Source organism: Opisthorchis viverrini, assembly GCF_000715545.1.
Source record: "Opisthorchis viverrini unplaced genomic scaffold opera_v5_180, whole genome shotgun sequence".
Lineage (NCBI taxonomy): Eukaryota > Metazoa > Platyhelminthes > Trematoda > Opisthorchiida > Opisthorchiidae > Opisthorchis > Opisthorchis viverrini.
Window position 1 is genome coordinate 395,858 of NW_008751837.1, and position 18,971 is coordinate 414,828.

The 18,971-nt window shown below is 43.4% G+C and overlaps 3 protein-coding genes across 3 annotated transcripts in view; 2 read left to right on the forward strand and 1 right to left on the reverse strand.

Moving 5' to 3' along the window:
• T265_07678 (hypothetical protein) overlaps positions 1–5,427 on the forward strand; it is a gene marked incomplete at both ends in the record, with an annotated part of 37,979 nt that extends 32,552 nt beyond the window's left edge. The window contains one exon of the mRNA XM_009173257.1: positions 5,138–5,427. Coding sequence (XP_009171521.1) covers positions 5,138–5,427 — 290 coding nt within the window. The remainder of the gene's footprint in view (positions 1–5,137) is intronic.
• The window catches only part of T265_14352 (hypothetical protein), a gene marked incomplete at both ends in the record, with an annotated part of 32,997 nt that extends 25,678 nt beyond the window's left edge, over positions 1–7,319 (reverse strand). Inside the window, 4 exons of the mRNA XM_009173274.1 lie at positions 42–299; positions 3,481–3,630; positions 4,989–6,517; positions 6,761–7,319. Of these exons, the coding sequence (XP_009171538.1) occupies positions 42–299; positions 3,481–3,630; positions 4,989–6,517; positions 6,761–7,319 (2,496 nt within the window). The remainder of the gene's footprint in view (positions 1–41; positions 300–3,480; positions 3,631–4,988; positions 6,518–6,760) is intronic.
• A 3,319-nt stretch (positions 7,320–10,638) lies between these two features.
• Positions 10,639–18,971, forward strand: part of T265_07679 (hypothetical protein) — a gene marked incomplete at both ends in the record, with an annotated part of 40,450 nt that continues 32,117 nt past the window's right edge. The window contains one exon of the mRNA XM_009173258.1: positions 10,639–10,717. Coding sequence (XP_009171522.1) covers positions 10,639–10,717 — 79 coding nt within the window. The remainder of the gene's footprint in view (positions 10,718–18,971) is intronic.

Here is an 18,971-nt window from a genome sequence, read left to right on the forward strand (position 1 = left end):
AAGATCAAAACAAGGTAGTACACTATATTTGACTGGCTTACCTCAGCTCCATGCACCGTCTTAACATGCTTCCTCAGGGAACTCGGGTCAGTGTATCGCTTGGAACAGCCGTCAACTTTACACGTATACGGTTTTTCGTTACTGTGCGTGCGATTCTGATGTTTGGCTCGATCCGAAGCATTGCTGAATGCTTTATTACATCCCGGAATCTCACATTGATAGGGCTTCTCGCCTGTATGCGATCGTAGATGGGTTTTTAAATTCTCCAATCGTGAATACCTCTTTACACAGCCTTCAAACTGAAAGTGATATGAAACAGGATGTGAACTGTCAAATGGTGTAGAAGGGTATTTTTTCTGAAGCTTTAGGAAATGTACACATCTGATAACTGGGGGTAGGTATTACGCTTGCTTCAACTCCTTTCTCACGATGCAGGAAACTGATACTATCACCCTCTTAAGAAGTCGCTAGCAAACATAGAAAGAAAGCGAACTTGTGCGTCTTTCATGCAGCTCAACCAAAACAGATGAGGATCAAAGGTTCCCAGGATAATCTGTTAGACCATCAGCGTTGAATAGCACTGAGACTCTTACCTTGCTTGTCTTTTCCTTTAAATAAACACTCGGATGTAGGAAATCAAATTTCGATAAAATACAGTTTGATAGAAGTTTGAGTAGAATTGACAACTGACCCCATTTGGAACAAGCGGAGATGATCACGTCAAAAACATCATAGAAGTTTACGCTTTCTACACATACCTGATCATATCAATATTTTGTGAACAATCTCAGTAATGACAATACAGATTTGCCAAAGAAATAAGGCAGGTTTTCATCTTGAGTGATTTTTTTATTGATTTAGTATCTGCGTCGTGATCTATCACGGATCTGACAACCAAATAATTTTTACCAACTTTTAGGGTCCCCAAGAAGCATCTGAAAATTAGCTAACCTTGAGTATATACAAGTAACAAATAGTGGGGTCATCCGCTATGTATTTTGTCATGCAGTGTACTTGGTAGGGTACGGTCACTGGTGGTCAGATTCCTGACAAATTGCGATGCACTTGCTAAATTAAGTGAAAACCACCTGAATTCCTGTATCGTGTGTGAGATGAGACCAGTAAACGCCTGATTTTGAACGATCGAATCCTGTCAATGAGCGCGCAGTTCACCGGAAAAGTGTATACACTCTAGCCAAAATGTGAATGCGTATGAAAGTATGTTGGTCAGTGAAACAAATTCCCCGTGAAAAGTTCACGACAGGATAAAGACCCAGATTTTTTTTAGGTTAGATAGTTATTTCTCAAGAAGTTATCTGAATACGCAACATAACGATGTAAGACTTGCGCCTCCCTGATGGAAAGACTGTTAGCTGGTTCTTTCAGATGCCTGTGGCCATGTGTTCCTCCCAGGAAGGATAATCCCCGAGAAGATCGTTTTGGGCCGGTCACTCTAAGGCTTACCCACCAACGAGGATAAACCGCAGCCCCTTCACTTCTTCACTGAGGAAGGTTTGGTTAAATTTATATTAAGAATTTCGGAATTTCACCTACTTTCAACAGTCCGTAACGGAAACGAACTGTCCAAGTATACTAGGCAACACTACCTCGGCCATGGTAAACGATTTTAGTTGAGATTCGTCACGGAAACATACGAGAAATGACGACCGCTCTCCAGAAAAGTTCCCGAATTCTGGTGTGTAGAACAAACCAGTTTTATCGCCATGTTTGGATAGAGTAAATTGTTTACTGGAAAAGATCTTGCTTTCATAGGTACATGATTTTTGTCGGTTATCGAAAGTGATGTCGTTTCGCATTGTGCTAGCCTTTCCAAAACCCTGGGTCTACGACATTCAACGGCCAGCCTCTTGAAGTATTCTGCTTAAGCACACTCTGCGTTGTAAGTGTGATTTTGGTGTGTATTGCTTAGCCTACGAAAACAGGTCTTCAAAGAGGGTCCGGTCAGAAATCGATTAGTCACCCTATCGGCAAAATCAATTCACGGAACACACACACCAGTAAAATCAGGCGAGGTTGCAGCTACACATGAAATTCAGCGCCAGGTCATTCGTACGTCAACCTTCACTTAACATAGTGGGTGTGCCAGAACCACGACAAGGGTCATTTCACCCGTATTGAGGTGAATGCTGAATGTCCAATGTCCTCACTCCAGGTAAAAATATTGATCATGAGGAAAGATTATTCTAACCCGTGTATGGGTCTCTGGCAAGCTCCCTAAATATATAAATTTCCAAAGTAAACTTATGTGACTTCGCTTCGAAACGGTCTTTCGTTGAAAGTGCTAAAGTAAACAAATCGGTAGATGGCCGATTCCCAATCACGAAGGTCAAATGTTGAGGCCTACTCCTAGACTACACTCTCTCGGAACACCCGCTCACTGGTCAGATGTTCCACGATCGTGCTCTAAATCTGATCAACACACATGTGTTACAACAGAAATGTGCGACCAAACCATTCGGTCGCTTGTATTTTGAAGTCAACGGTGCTACCAGAATGCCGAGAGAACACTGAGTTCGTCAACTACTGCGAACTGCAGAAACTTTTATAAAAACAGGCACGTTTACCTCCTAATACCAAACTAATGAAAAGTCTATCTATGCGAAATAACAGGAGACAACCTACAGGAAAGATATCTACCATGACTAGAAGTTAAAAACAGGCAATTCCCCGTCCGGATATGAATGATCTGGCCCGTTTTGTTATAACAGTCCGTCGGCTGCACAGGTTGCTGCCTAAGCTTGAAGTCAGGAAATATGGCTACATATTTAGGGTGTGCAACAGTAGACCGGTTAGTTAAGGATTTTGGAAGAAAAATCAAACTCGTCTTCACCATGTGTGCATACTTCAGAAAAGTGGACAGCTCGCGCTTGGCCGAATAGCCACAACTACATGGGTGAGGGGATATTTCGACAAAACGCCGTCGGGTAGGCGGAATTCTGTACGAAAAGATCAAGTGTGGATAACTGATCCGAAACCGATCCATAACAACCACTAAGTGCTTGCTCGATGATGTCAACCGAGGGTCTAAAGTGCTCGAACATGCTGTTTCTTGGTGAGTTAACCCATCTTCGACGGATCGAAGAGGCCCAGTCGGCAATAGAAATTGGTTCCGTGGTTAAGGTTTCACCCAATTTTTTCATAAATGGATTGCTTTTTCAAGAATTGTTGTTTGCAGCACGTCAAATCATAATGCGGTGGCCACAACCGACTAGATGTTGTAGGTGTGTATGGGTCACCAGCACTGCAGGTTAAACAAAAGGAGTGATGAGTTTCAGTCCAGCGAGCAATCCAATCATCACCTTTCTAAACAGTTCGAAAGGCGGCTATGTTAGGAGCAATCCAATCATCACCTTTCTAAACAGTTCGAAAGGCGATATTGCTATGTTAGAAAAAACAGAGAGGATAGGATGCAGACGATTTCTCATATACGCCAAAAAATCAAAACTAGTGCCAACTTACAATACACTTATGTGGCTTCTCTCCGGTGTGCCGTCTCATATGAACTACGAGCATGTATTGTGCTTTGAACGGCCGTGTTCCCCGAACACATTCACGCCACAAGCAAACGAAGCTCTTCTTGTTCCCGGCAATGTGCTCGTTACTAATATGCTTTGGAAGGCAAAGAAAAGCAGATGGACAGAGGATTAGCCGTGGGTGAAATGGTGATGAATGATAGTTGAATATTGTGGAATTTCAGAACCAGCATCGTGTAATGTCAACCTAATGTTAGAATATCAGTTTTGTTACACTAAAACTTCGTTTCGAAGTATGGTAAACCTTGTGTGAGATTATTCCCAAAGACAACTGCTCAAGCAGCATACAACAGGCGTTTTTTGTTCCCAGGATCTCCAATTCACTCTCCATCCGCAGAGTAAACAACGCGGTGACACTGTTCGTGATGGTTCTTCTGAATAATCTGTTAAACTAAAATCGGTGATTACGGTGTCCTGAGGTACGGACGGTTTGTGCTGGACGTAACTTGATTTTGTACTCACACTATGAAAAAGCTGTTTTAAAAAAAAAAAGAAAATTAACTTTTCGTTGAACCTGCGCACGATATTTCGGAGTTGGTTTAGTTAATTAATTACCAATCAGATGAAGCACTTTAATAGGGGAAATATCTCGGAATGCCGCGTCGTTTCTTTACGGAGGAATGCTTCGCTAACTACAGTGCAGCAGGATAAAAGGGTAAGGACAATTTACTGTTGAATGTAATCTGCTCGCACAGCAAGTCACCAATGCTAAATCACAGATTATAACATATACACATACACTATACAGAGTAGTGACATGGCTGTAGATAAAGTTGTGGAAAACTTGGAATTCAATGTGTTAAAATTTGGATTTCTTATGGTACATTGCTCTCTAATTAGGTTCCAAAACTAAAAGGCCTGAATCTTCGTAAGTTAATTAGGTTAGCGCAGGAGCGGAATATGGCTAAACTGCCATGTTACTTCATTCAGGTTAACAATTCACTAATTGACTGGAATTCCTCAAAGCGAGAAACTCAGGGCCAACTGTACCTGGTGTCTTGGATGTAGGTGCCGCCCAGTCATCCTAGAACAAATCGGGAACAAAGGATGTGGTGAAATTAATTGAGTTAACCCTCTCGTTATTCTTCTGCGTTGAAGCTAGGGATGTTTTAAAATGCTCCTAAAAATAAGCACAAAGCCATTCATAAAGTGAAAATTTTATACGCAGTAACTACATCAATAAGGTTATAGAATACGACCAGATATCACTGAAATATGATCACAGGCCATATCGTTTATTTCGGTTGTCACCGGGTCCCACAGACTGGCAGCTGAAAAACAGGGCTGAAGGTTCATTTTTCCATGACCTACGAATTTTCATTTCTGGTCGTACATGAGAGAGTCAAAACAAAACATAGCCAGTGCTTCACTCGCAAGTGCCTCAGGTTCATAACGTGAGACACTAACAACGTGTACATTTTCCCGACCACTTACCTTCACCAATTCTTCCTGGTTTTCAAACTGTTGAGTACAATCACCCCAGCGACATGTGGTTTCCACAAAATCCGGATCACCTTCTTGCGGTACTCGGCCGTCTTCATCCAAATCCTCGTCATCATCGCATTCCCCTTCTTCTCCCTCAGATAGCAGTCCGCCGTTACCAGTGTTGTCCATACGATTCAAAGATCGCCCGTCGCACGAAGGCCAGGCGTTTTTACCTTCTTGTTTGATCAAAGATTTATTTTGGGGTCCATTACCGGAGACTGATTTCAACTTCGCACTGTTCCTAGACCCAGCTGCGCCACCAGATTCTCGACACTCTATCTGTTCATTAATTGCACAGTGCTTTCGTAGTAATTCCCGTGTTAAGGGTGGATATGCAGGCACCGATGTACCAGTAGATTTTGTGTTATTCTTATTGTCTTGTGGTTGAGCATCTTGATGCTTTGATCGATTGCTCAGTCTCTCGGGTTCAAACAGCTTGTTTGTCATAGTATCTTGGGGCCAAGGATGCGGCCAGTCATACGGAGCTGGACCGAATCCAGCGGCCTTTGCTGCACCGGGGAGTCGATCCAGCGATCGCATAGCGCTAAAAGGCCAACACTGCATCGAATTCAGGAAGGGAGCACTAAATCCGGCATACGAGTTAGTTGCATGAACACACGGGCTTGTAGGGCTCTTGGATATGGGAGAAGGGGTGGTAACGGAAGTGCGCTGCGTTATGTTAGACTCTGAAGTGATGTCCATGGGGGTATGTAGACTGGTACGAACACCTGACTCTACTGGAAGTGCTTCAGTCGGTAATGAGGTTTGGGACTTTTCTGTACTTTGTTGTACGTGTGGTGGTTTCAAAAACAGAAAATTGGAAGGGTTGTTGGAATGAGCACTTTGAGGAGCTTGCCCTGAATTATTGTCGTTGAATTCTATAGGATGCATTGATGTTCCAGTTACCGCTGATCGTGTGCTGACTCTGTTACTGACGAACTGACTGTCGTCGTTTAATGTGGAATCTGTGGAGGCCGCGGCCGCAGCAACTGCTGCCGCCGCAATAGCCATGGCAGATTTCAGGGCTGCTGCACTGGCTGACGAAGTATTTGAGAGCGCTGTCGAGCAAGTCATCCAATCTGGGTTATTTACAAAATGGGATCCCATCATGCCTCGAGAAGAAAGTGGGTCGGTAGCTGCCCCTGCAGACAAGGAATTCGGTGGGAGGAGGGCTGGTGGGGAAAATATCACATGATGTCCATATGGAGCTCGGTCACGACTACTACTGCTCCGCTGACTGCCGCTACTCGTTGGTGTACTAGCGGAAGTAGTAGGGAGATAACTTCCAAAGGATGGGTTGGCTCCAGCCGAGCCACCAGTACCAGTTGTAGCTTGACACCCCGAGTGTGGAGACCGTGGAGACCAAAATGGTGACCCATCACTAAATGGAGCTGGAGGTGCCGTGTGGGAGGAATTTCCGTTACTGCTAAACGTCCGTCGAATTCCGGTGTTTGGTCCTGGACTTGCACCTAAAGATGCTAAGGTTGGAAAGGAATAAAATGGAAATAGCGTAAAGTACTGTACTTTGAAACTAACAACACCCCCAGAGGAATGTGCGCCTTCTGAGAGCTACTGACGCCTTTAACTGCTAAAAGTCCTATAAAAACTGCTAAAGGATTGGTGATTAAATTTTGGAACTGGGTACGCCAAATCTATGTTCAAACCTGACTAGACAATCCAGCTGCGAACAACAACTGTGCAGTGCAAACTGGACAACGTACCGGCAGACAAATGCCCGTATGAACCTCCAGAACTAGACACCATACTTCGCGAAACCCTCATCGCATGCAAGATGCTCAGCGATCCCTGAGAACTCCGCGTCAGACTGGATATGTCGAACAAATCGTTGACAGACGATTGAGAGTGTGATCTTTTCTTCCCTCCTCGTACTGCCGGTCCACCTGCACTCCCGTTGTTTGGCACGTATCCACTGCTGTGGTGCCCCCGATGGGCGGCCGGTATATAGGCGACTGGAGGCAGACCCTGTTGATGGTGCAATGGGAATCGACCAAGCAGGTGAGGATTCATGGGATTACTGCTTTCTGGTGTATTGGTCGTGGATACACCTCCAGATATGAGTGCTGGCTGGGGTGGGGCAAGGGAGCTTGACCAATAACCAGAGGCTGCAGTGTCTGCAGTCGTTGGATTGGGGTTAGTGAACCACCGGCGGACGGCATTGAAAGCTGCAGCCGCAGCGGCGATTGCCTCTGGTGAAGCCGTACAGGGCAGATTGGTATTCGGTAAGTAGTGCTCCAGAGTCGACGTCTGTGTACTTCCCGACCTACGTGAACGCAGAGAAAATTGACTAATTTATATGGGGAGTGAGGTAGTTTGACTAGTTAAGCAACCTCATAGAAAACACAAGGAACATTATCTTGTGTCAAGCACCAAACAGACCCAACACAGTAAATACGTACTTTTCAAATAAAGGATAACAACTTTACTGATAAATACGTTCGTTTGCATATCAATTTGGTTTTCACTGGAGATTCAGATTGAATCTCTCGTTTATATTATTTGAGTCTCATACTAAACCAGTTTATATGCGAATGACTGTATCTATCAAAATATGTCCAATTTGGGTTCAAGTAGAACACAGAAACACGGGCAGTGCGCCTTCCTGATGAGCCCCGCGATCGTGGGCTATCGATGAATTTTCAGCAACCTCGAAAGTAGTTTACTCTATGAAAAGAGACAACGTTAAGTTCCATCTACAGACTCACCCACGAACTTTCAAGCTCTAAGGATGAAAGACACTGTGCCGGAATTCTCCAAAGAATGAACGCCCCTATAATGTACTCCGAACGGGGTCCACTCCAAGGGTTGTTCGGTCCCATCTAAGAAGCCGTTTACACTTTGTTTTTAAATCAAACACTGGTTATCAAACAAGCCCGTATCTATCTCCAAGATATCCCTATTCCACCTTTCCGAGTAACCTATGCAGAAACGTTCAGAACCTTTCAGACGCTGTAGATATGAAGATTCACCATCGCCTTGATCATAAAAATACTCTAATACCGAACCAGGTAAATGGTAGATTTACCAAGGGACCTCATAATATGAAATAGTATACGAAAAATGTGCATGTGCTCACCAACCCCACCGGCAAACTGAACGCATTAGTCTCCCGCGCTAAGACAGCTACCTGGATGATCCAGTGGTACATTATATTGACGCGTCTCTCAATTTTAGCAGTCAACCGCCCAACTGCAACAGCACTCGGTAGTTCTGTCCCGGTTACCGGAAAAGGCCAAATGTTTCAGCCGTAGATCAGCATTCATCGCACCATTAAAGAAATCACTTCCATGATTTGGGGTGAAAATCTTGTGTTTATTTTATTTTAACACCCACGGTACGATTTGACAATCTGGACTCACCAAAACTCTAAAAAAGACACAGGATGATATCCTAGTTGGTCGTGGATTATTCTCGGAAAGCAAAACACTTCCAGTCACTCATACCCTGAGCTACCATACGTGCCTGAGCCCGCTAGGTGCTACATTCCATTCTTTATAGTGTCTTTCCAACCATGCCACAGTAACCCATCTTAACCTCCCCAGGTAAGGTGCATGCGTGTTGTTCCGGTAAATTCGGGGTTGACGGTGAATTGGTGATGATGGAAGTACTCGACTCCACGAAGCACGTTGCTGGGACTACGTAACGGCGCAGAAACGAATGCATACAGTAGTAAAATAGCGCTTAAGTGATATGACTACTGCACGTCACTTTGCCATTCGCTTGCTAATGATGGAGTACCTCGTGAGAGCGACTTCTGAGAAGGGTTGACTTTCCAAAACGATTGACAATAGACGCTTATCCTTACAGAGGATTGAGGACAAAAATTCTGTCTAATCTGCTCACCTACGGGTCGTCACCATCACCTTCGGATGGGCGTGTCTCAACCTGTTCCAAGTAACCAAACAAACTAAAGCAGTCATTCCTCATGTGCCGTGTTGACTTAAGCATGAACAACGTACTTTTTGATCGATAAAGCATCATTCTGAAACCACGCTATTCGTTTCCGTAAACTCAAGAACTCGAGTATAAATCATGTTCAAGTCCTTGGGGGTTTCCTGGGTGTGTTTGTATGTATTGTACAGTGCGGCCAATAAATAAATTGTTAGTCGTCCAAAAAAGCCCCACGCTAAGCGTTTGTATGTAGGCACGCGTGTCGATGTGCGAAGGTGACAAAAATCAAAGAAGCTGTGTGAGCGTTTGTCTCCCGAATTCGGAACGATGCGGTGGCAGCAGCAACGGTAAGATGTTGGTCGGCTGCGTTGAGAGGACGCTACAGTTGAACATTTGGACGTCCGGTAATACAACCCAACTTCACACTTTCGCATGTTTTTGTTTGTGCGTGTGAACATGCTTACGCATGCAGGTTTCTCGTTTTCACCATGTTCTAAGACGCCGATAGACCGAAACGCGCGCGTCTAATTATACAGCTTCCCACCATATGGAAGCATTTATGGAACTTTGTACAAACGCTCGTTATATTGGACACGACCAAACTAGTTAATGTAAAAACGGTCTGCGGAAAAATCGCACCATAAAGGGTGCCGTTATGAACTATTCAAAGGAGGCTTTGTAGTGATCTTGGACCTCAGTACTCACTTAGTAGAAAGAATCTGGTCGTTTGGCGGTTTTATGTGCGGCGTAAGTTATAAAACCCACAAAAGTGAAATCACTAGGAAAATGAACGCCACAAGGAAGGAGATCATTCAAATATGGAGCACCGGAGACCAGAAAGAGTGGTTTAGAAACTTAAGAGAAATACTTCCTAAAGCTGCCTCCATTAGCGATTTCATTTGAAAAAAAGAGGGAGAATAAATGGAGAAACTGGGGGTGGAACAAAACACGGCTTGATTCGAAGTGAAATACACAGTGAATACAGTTAAATACACCTCATACACAGTAGAATTTCAATAAAAGACAAGTCTACATCTCCCTTGAAATAAGAAGGCCGATCTAAGTGTTCAGTGGTTGTCCGACAAGCGAAGGAAATGATGTCATAAAGATGGAGGCGGTATCCAACAAGTAGATCGAATGCAGCCAGACCATGCTTTTTTTCAATAAGTGGGCATTTTAATCGACCATAACTAACTAACCTCAGACAGCGCATATGAGTTTTCGGACAACGCCCGCTTGCCAGAAGTAGGTGAACCGGAACTTAATCGGTAAAAAACATCATGAACGATAGATTCAACTGGGTTATAGGTGGATCTCCCGTCAAAACCAAATTGGTATGCAAATGAGTGTGTTTGTCAAAAGGTATGGTGAGCTTAGCTGAAAAAAATATGCATGCATAAAAATTGTGTCCAAGTGCCCTCCTTGTTTCCTGGCATCTTATAAGTTTCCCCTAAATCGCTTAGTTGCATGGGCAGTCGCAGAAGTAACTATCAAGATCCCATCAGCCAAACAGTGGACTGATTGGTCGCAGACTCAGTAAGGTTCTCCGCAGTATTGCCAGTCACACGGTAAGTAAACACGCGCAAGCAGTTGACCACGAAGCGTGGACGCAGCTGCATATTTCGGTCACTGGATACGTTCACTGCATACGAGGATGCTCAGGGTGTGATTACCTTAAGTCTGTTCATTTATGCCACCTACTGCTGATCCGCAAAGCGGAGAAAGTGGCCAGTACATGATACACAATAAGCTTGGAATGAATCTGACTAGTAAGTAGTTGAGAGATAGTTTGTTTTTCATCTCTCATCTCTATGAGGAATTGCCATATCTCATGAATGCTGAAAGTGTTTAGTACAATGCTGAACAGTAATGTTGGATTCCACTTTGTGAGCCGCTGCTTCGAATTTCCGGAATTCAAGAATCTCGAGATCTGACACGGTACTTCTGGACCACGCTCGTAATGTACAGTGTAAGAACTGGTCATTTTGTGCCCATTTGTCACCCCAACCGTTGAGTCTCACAGAAGCAGTTGATGAATCAACGGTATCTCACATGACTGCCAACAACTGGCTACGAACAGAAAAATCTGTGGGAAATGTATATGGCCCCGGAATGGATGGCTTCGTGCGTACTTCGTCAGGAAACCCTTCAGCTGGGGACAGGGTTGACAGAAAAGGCACCGGAAACGCTTTTTCAACACTGACGTGCTTGTTTGTCAGTAACCCGTGCCAAAACAATTGTCCAAACAAATACGGTCGTCTTGCTTAATTTGACAGGAAGGAGCAAGTTGGTCAGTTTTTGTTCGACGCCCTGGTCATTGGCATACATTCTCAATTCTACAGGCCATTTTTTTGATGTACACGATAGATTATGTCTGGCAGGCTAGGGTGTTCTACGTGCCCGATGAATCGAAAAAAAATGCAGATATTTTGCAAACGTAATCTTTAATATGTTATGTGCAGCTGGCATAAAATTCAAAAACTCAATTATTGTAGAAGAGCCAAAAATGTGCTTCTGTGCAGTTTTGTAATATTTCTGCACACTACTCTGATACCTAGTGTCCAATTTCTCACTCGTTAAGAGCCGGAACACGAAACATCCAACTGAGTGGTATTATTGAAACCTACTATATACTTGCTGAATGGCATCTTTAAATTTCCGAATTCACTGAATAAGTTCGGACAAAAACTCCGCATTTGTTGGGGGTAAGAATCCAGGATAACAGGTTTATACGGAGGAGCACTGTAGCAGTAAACCAAAACCCAATCAAATCGGGTTTCCACGTAGCGTCTGAGTTAATTCCCATCGATCACCGCCCCAGACTGAACGATAGAACTTTCTCAACCACACTATTGGCTTCAAATGTGTTCACACAGAGGTTTGGAAAAACAAACCAGTCTGTCAACTAATTAATGACCTTGCTTGAAGAAGCAAAATATTCCTGTGTAAGAACTATCACGCAGTGTGATAGCTAACGCTTCCAAACCCAAATCTCATTCGTTGAGTGCTTACTAGCAGTTCCAAGATAATTGCTTTCAATTAGTCAAATCTCTTCGAAGAATCACTGCACGTGCGTGAGGAAGAAAACAACTTCAATCCTATCCTCTGGATTCCGTCCCCGATACACGTGAAAGTTCATTTCATATATTTTTAGGGTCTCAATAAGTGAAGTTAATCCAAACCTCGTGTGGACTAGCATCCAAAAATCTGACCGGAGTCTAGCTAAATCCGTCACGTGTCCAAAGAAAGGTTTTTTACAATATGTTTATGACCATTCAGATAGTTTAGAGATCAGAGTGCTGATGGAAGCAATTTCAGCTGCTGACTTTAGCTAGGGAGAAAGAACCAGATTATTTCAGCCATGTGGCCAGCAAAAATATTAGCAAGAGAATAATGGATTTTTCCGATATTGGTTATCCGAACGCCACTCATGATGTCCGGTAAGATCGAGGCAGTCCTCAGGAGGCATTGTGATGCCACTGTAAATTATACAGTAAAACTGCCACGGTGAGCGAAGCGTGATTCAAATGACTAGCACGTAAAAGACCAAATGATGAGCGTACCAGGATCTCTGAGTCTGAAAGTTTGGCCCGTACGGCCTCACGCAAACCAAGTCAGTCGACCGACGGCGCACTGACCTAAACTGCGCCCAATCCATGTTTGTTAGACCCTGGCACTCCAGGACTATTGCCTACAGAATGCATGGTCTTTTTAGCAGTGTCAAATGCCCAATCACTCTGAATTGCACTTGACAGGAGCATTGAGAGATGGAAAAGTTTGAACCATATAACCTCGTACATTAATTTAACCCAAACCATATCCAAAAATGGCGCTCCTCTCAGTGGGTATGCCGAACAAACGACTAAAGTGCAACCCAGTGAAAAATTCGTCCGCGATTTCATCTTGGCATCCGCAGAAAAGCAAAAGATATGGCGGTGAATTTCGTTTCTAGATGGATCACAGGCGCTTGCCACACCTTTGAAAATTGCTGAGATGCAGATGACTGGTTGTTAAAATTGGATTACCGGAGGGCTGCGTTTTGACAGATAACTGAATATGCCAGAGCACGTTAAAGTAGCAGGTCTAGCACATCGACAGGCAATATGCCTATTCACGAACAAACACATGCAGTTTTTGCAGTTCCTTGTGCCTCCCTTCCCGTGATGTGCACTCAACCGCAGCATTTCGAGCGAAGCTTTCATGTCGAATCCTGTATATATTACCATCGGATTTCGAAAAGCGATGCCTGTTTACTTTTCACAGTTTTGCAGCAAAACAGTTGTGCTTCGTTCCCGATTTGCCTCCATGCGCACAGGATATTTTCGAGGGTACAATGGCCATCGATGAGTCAACCAGGTGTCCTACAAGTCACAATGCGGAAACAATGCTGACAGATGTCTGAAAACAATGCATGTTTGGGGAAGCCAATGCCTAGTCAGCAGTAGCCTGACTAGGACCGCCGGAATACCACCGGGAATGTAGATGGGACAAAGTTTCTTCAACTTGGGTGTGTGATATTCCTTATGAGGCATTCCGCGAGGCCAATCCACTGCAGCTGTCGGGGAGTATGACAGCGGATCGCCGAGTGAAGTTTAACTAGCAAACTTAATTTGTAGAATGGGACCAATGGATGGTTGGAATTTGTACGGGTCTCGTGAAAAGTGTTGTGGAAAATTCCATATTCGTAGGAACTATCCAAAACTGTGCGAAATGCTTCCAGCTTTTCCCCACATCCCACCTCTTCATCTAGATTTGTTGAGCATCTCTTGCCGAATAACCCTTGGCGTGATGTACTGCCCTAGCAACTCTCATGATATCGCAGGCGAAATGCAAAAGTGAGGCATCGTTATTAGTTATAGTGAGACAGTATAATAACAAAATCCTAACGAAGTGTGCAATGACGACGTCATCTTGATTGCGGACGAAACGTTTGCAATCCAATGATTAGAGTGACAACCACATGATGAATAGCCAATTCTGTGAGATACTTCGGCTGATCTGGTGCGGTGACAACTTGTGGGTACGGAAAACACTGCTATCTACTTCGAGGCTCCCTTGAGTATTACCGTTCCCCAATGCTGACGTGAATGCTGCTATCCTCTCGCATTATCCCTCTAAAAGAAGTTGTCCCGCTGATCACCATACACTTCCACAATTCTCGGTATGAAGCTACGGTAAATATTGCATTGGAGCTCGGTTAGGTTGTTATCCACAGAACGTGGACAACCTCTTTCAAGAGGGAATATGAGAGGATATAATGCCCATGGCAGCTCTCATTTTGCTGTCAATTACCTTACGCCTAGTCTCGTTGCCTTGGCGCTGATGTGACACCTTTGAGTCTGTTTTGGAAAAAAATGAGTTCACCCTAAGTGAGAGTGGATTTTAATGCCTGCAAACTGCCCTCTAAATTTTGAAACAGTAGCAGCGCACTATAATTTACCCCAAGTATTCTGTGTTTACTCAAATATTCAATGAATTTATGGTAATAACTGGCTGTCACCCACGTCCAGCGTTTTCGGCACCGATTTTTTCAACGGTTGATCCACGAAGAACACCTCGGCTCACATCAAGACATGGGTTTTTCAGCTCGTGAGCGGCCCAATAACAGTGCTTCTGGTGAAGTTAGGGCGAATGTTTAGCATAAGCAAGTGAAGTCACTCAGTTAGGTGAGCTTTCACATTTCGACTAATAAGCTCCCCCTAACAGAGACAACCATACCTCCAAATGAGACCACTTCCCTCCGTTTTGTCTTGGCTTGAAAGTGTTACCTTTAGAAAGACCACTCCAAGTTCCCCATAAAGAGCAACCTAATTGCGCCTTAGGAACAATCACTTTTTCTCAGAAATACTAGAATGCAATTTTTTGTTTTGGTGCCACGCAGGAGCGTATACAAACTTGCTTCCAACATGACTGGCGACTCAAAAAATGAATTTCAACCTTAAAACTTGCAAACAGACTTCTCCATTGTAAGGCTTCTTTCCTGAAGAGGGCATAGCGACGTTCTCCGTCATTTTGACAGTCTGGTTGGATGGGAACTCTAGTTAATGTAGACACATTTCTTTCACGCACGGTGAAATTTCCGGATTTCTATATAGTCTGAAGGTTCACAAGCTTTTAAGCCCATCATCTCCCTAGCAGTCAGTGTACGACATCACCACTTCCTCACTTTGCATTTTACAGGTGAACAGAAGAACCAGATTAACTAAAACATCTTATAAAATAGTACAGATTGTTTACCCTCAGGAGACAACGTATGGCATTGTGTGAAGTGTTATTTAGCCTGGAATCCCGACAAGGAAAGATCACCCTCTCAAAAAATTCATTGGTCAGCTATAAAATTCGCATTCAGTGGTAATGGTTACACAGAAAACCTTCAAGTGCATATTTCGATTAGTACACTCACTACTCATGAGTACCTTTACTTTGTATCTTTACTTTGTGGTGAACCTGACACCCAGATTAGCCATTCGAAGCAAAGGTCGGAGATGTTAGAAATTTTCAAACGCCATGGTGTACTTAATAATCTCTACCGAGGTTAGGGTGAGACAGGTTTACTGGTCCATGAACTTGCCAGTGTAAAATACAAGAAAGTGAAAGCTTGAATGAATACCTGTGAAATTGCAAATGACGTACATGACGAGCTCTGTAATCGTTCACCAGGGTACCAGTTGCCTATTGTGAATAAACGCCCGTTTTTGGCATTTTGATCAGTGATTGGTCTGTTGCTAATTAAATGGAATCCCAGACAAGTCCAGCTACAATGACTTCCAGTTGAATTTCGATCTGAACACTGTTACCTAACTTCATCGTACCCTAAACTTGAATATGGATTGAATTAAAATGGATCCACGTCAACTGAAGACTGAAAATGATATGCAGCACGCATTCTAAGCGTCGATACATCAAATTAAAGGAAAAACAGTCTGTACAGCTATTTAGATCCACAAGTTTAAGAAACTCTTCCATTCTGTGTTGAAGGTTTTTTACTGTGGTAGATGATGGTAGGCTTTATTTTTCGTCATAGTTCTGAATTAAAGAAAAAGTTAGCAGGATATCGCTTGTTCATATCATTCATTGATGCCAGGAAATTGAATTTTCAATCCGAACACCACGAACGACATTTACATTGCTAGCCTCAAGGAGAATTCTCCAAACCGCACCATATGGCTTGATTCGACCACCGACCGGTTGTCTTACTCGCCGGGTCTAATTCCCAATGACAAAAACGCCTTGGATCAACAACGCATAAGCTTGAAAGCAAGTGCACAAATACATGAGGTGAGGGGGCTTCTGCCCCCAGAGTTTACATTGTAGGGATCAAGTAATGTGCACTTCAAGTGAAGGTGAGCTATCTGTTTGCGAACACCAAAGCGTGAACACGGTGTAGTCTGGTGCCAATTCAGACTTGTTAAAAAGGCATAAAACCAGTACACCATACCATGAGTGAAATTCACTCACTGGAACAGATCAGGAAGAACTATGGCACTATGGAAAACCATGGATAGCCCGGATGCCGAACAACTTACGTTTTCAATTCAGTGCAACTAAATGAGTTCAAAAGGCAGACAAGAGGTAGATAAGTAACAAGTGGTAGGTAAGCTTAATCGCTGTTGATGATATCTATGAAACCAGACACCGTACCACCCCAGGTGACTTTCCACGCCGCTTCAGCATGTAGAAGAGTATAGCGCCAACCATATGGGTCTTTCAAGACGCTGAGAGTCATACAAGATGCACTATTCAAAAGATACCCGAATAGCTCCAAACAGTAGCGAAATTCAAAGAAAACCAGCAAAACTCCGTGCATGAATATCAGTATGGGAAACCTAGTTACAAAATGAAATTGGCAATCGTAGCATTCTGCTGTATAGCGGACAGCGCCATGAAGAACAACAATAAACAGTGGCTAATATTGTTATCATCAAATTCCTGATACATTTTTTATATGAAATTGGGCTGTATGCAACTCTTAAACGGGTGGGAATATACTGCTCTAATGCAGCGACAGGTTGAGTGTCATCTCAGTAAATGATTAACTATGCTCATATAATGAGATAGATTTTGTTTGGTTATAATATGCGGATGGAAAACAAGTGGGCCATATAACCGGAAATAGAAATGAATAATGACGTGTTAAAATGAATCCAACCTGGCCAACATAGCTTTCAATTTAGCCAAGTGGTTGAAAATAAGCCATGTTGTTTGTAACACGCCTTCCATAAAATGAAAGTTCGAAGAATGTGGTCAGAATAACTACTTATGACTTTATCACATCTGCTTTGAATCAAAAGCGCTGGAAAGTTTCGTGTGATGTGATCAAACTAGGCTGTAGTGTACCTGAACCTGATGAATTAATCAGGGTTACCGACCAACAGTGTAAACGTCTTGGTGAACAACTGCTCAATGATATCCTATTCTTGTTTTATTACATCGTGTTTGATGTAACGCATTTGTACTGACCTTGCAACCGAATAGTTCAAAGGCATTCTTCTCTCTGAAACAGTACTCCTCAAGATGATCAGAGAGCAAATTCCAGATGGATGTTCGAATAAAAGATTCACGGCGAGAATACAGGGGGGAGCATATTTTGTCTATCGAGTGATTCTATTCTGTGAGTTAACACCGCGTTCACTACCGGGTAATTAAGGATGAAAGCTGTACGTTTTGCCAATAATGCTGTTTAGTTCGTTTAATACACCACACCCGCGGAGACAACTAATAGCTCAGCAGACCGCCTAAATGATGGTTTAAAGTACTATCCGGAGGGACGGTGGTTCGAACCCAACCTCAGCATCTCGACTGCTTCTCCTAGGTTTGGGCGATCTGGGCGATCACTCGTGCATGGCAGGTAGGCACCGAAAGGATGTTACTGCTAGCACATATCGTAAATTCAGTCCTGAAGGGCGGTTTGGCCAGCAGTTATATCGGATGTAAAGAATAGCTCAACAAAATGTAATAACAAATTGCTAATGGCAACCCTTCACTGTCTTTTGTACCTCGGCCAAAAAGTCGAGCCGGTGAAGCCAAGGACAACTCAGGTCATCTTTTTGAGGTTATTGCTACATGGATATGCCAGATTTGCTTCCCATTTTTGGAATTTCCTTTACGGCTGTTATTTAGCTCCTTCACAATTTCGGTACAGTGGGTCCTGGTTCACGTAGTCACCTACAGGTTAGCCACCGATCAGTTTATACATGCTTACTTAAAAACATTTTACTTTGGAGATGGAGAATTTTGGTTACCGACGTACTCAGATATGTCATGGAATATGGCCCGATGTAAAGACAAGGATGTTCGAAAAACCAGCCTATTGGTTGCGGTACCTCACTTCATTGTAGATGATAGTCTCTGCAAGATGTTGACTGCTATGACCTTGGATAAAACAGATCTGCAACTCAACTCTGTTTTGGTAAACAAATAAGTTATCTGTTCCAGTAGGGCACCACCACAAACTGAATCATTCAACTATGCGGAATTTAGTGTACTACGAATTTTCGAATCGGCGCTCCAACATGCTCTGGTCTCTATCAGAAAGAGGGAGTCAGGGGGGAGCGCCCAATAGAAACCGTTGAATTTGGTTGGGAATGCGGAACGTTGTAGCGGTAGACACCTAAAATCAGAATTACACTAATCAGAACCTCGGAAAACAAAGATCCTAACGCAGTCCCCGTAGGGAAATTAACACAATTCAGAGTACATTACACTAATCAGAACCTCGGAAAACAAAAATCCTAACGCAGGCCCCTTAGGGAAATTAACACAATTCAGAGTACAAATTATCATGTGAAAGTGTTTCAGTATCCGCCATAACTCAACAGTTATTGCATTTCCTCAACAGATGGGAAGTCGGGAGTTCAAACCAACCCTCTGGTATCAACTTATTTCAAATACAACTGAGTTCCTATTCATGAGCTGGGGAAAGCGCAGTGGTTGAGATATGAACTTACGGGGCGGAAGGTCTGTAGTTTGAAACCAACTTTATCATCTCAACTGTTCCCGTCTAGGTTTGGGCAACCTGCCACT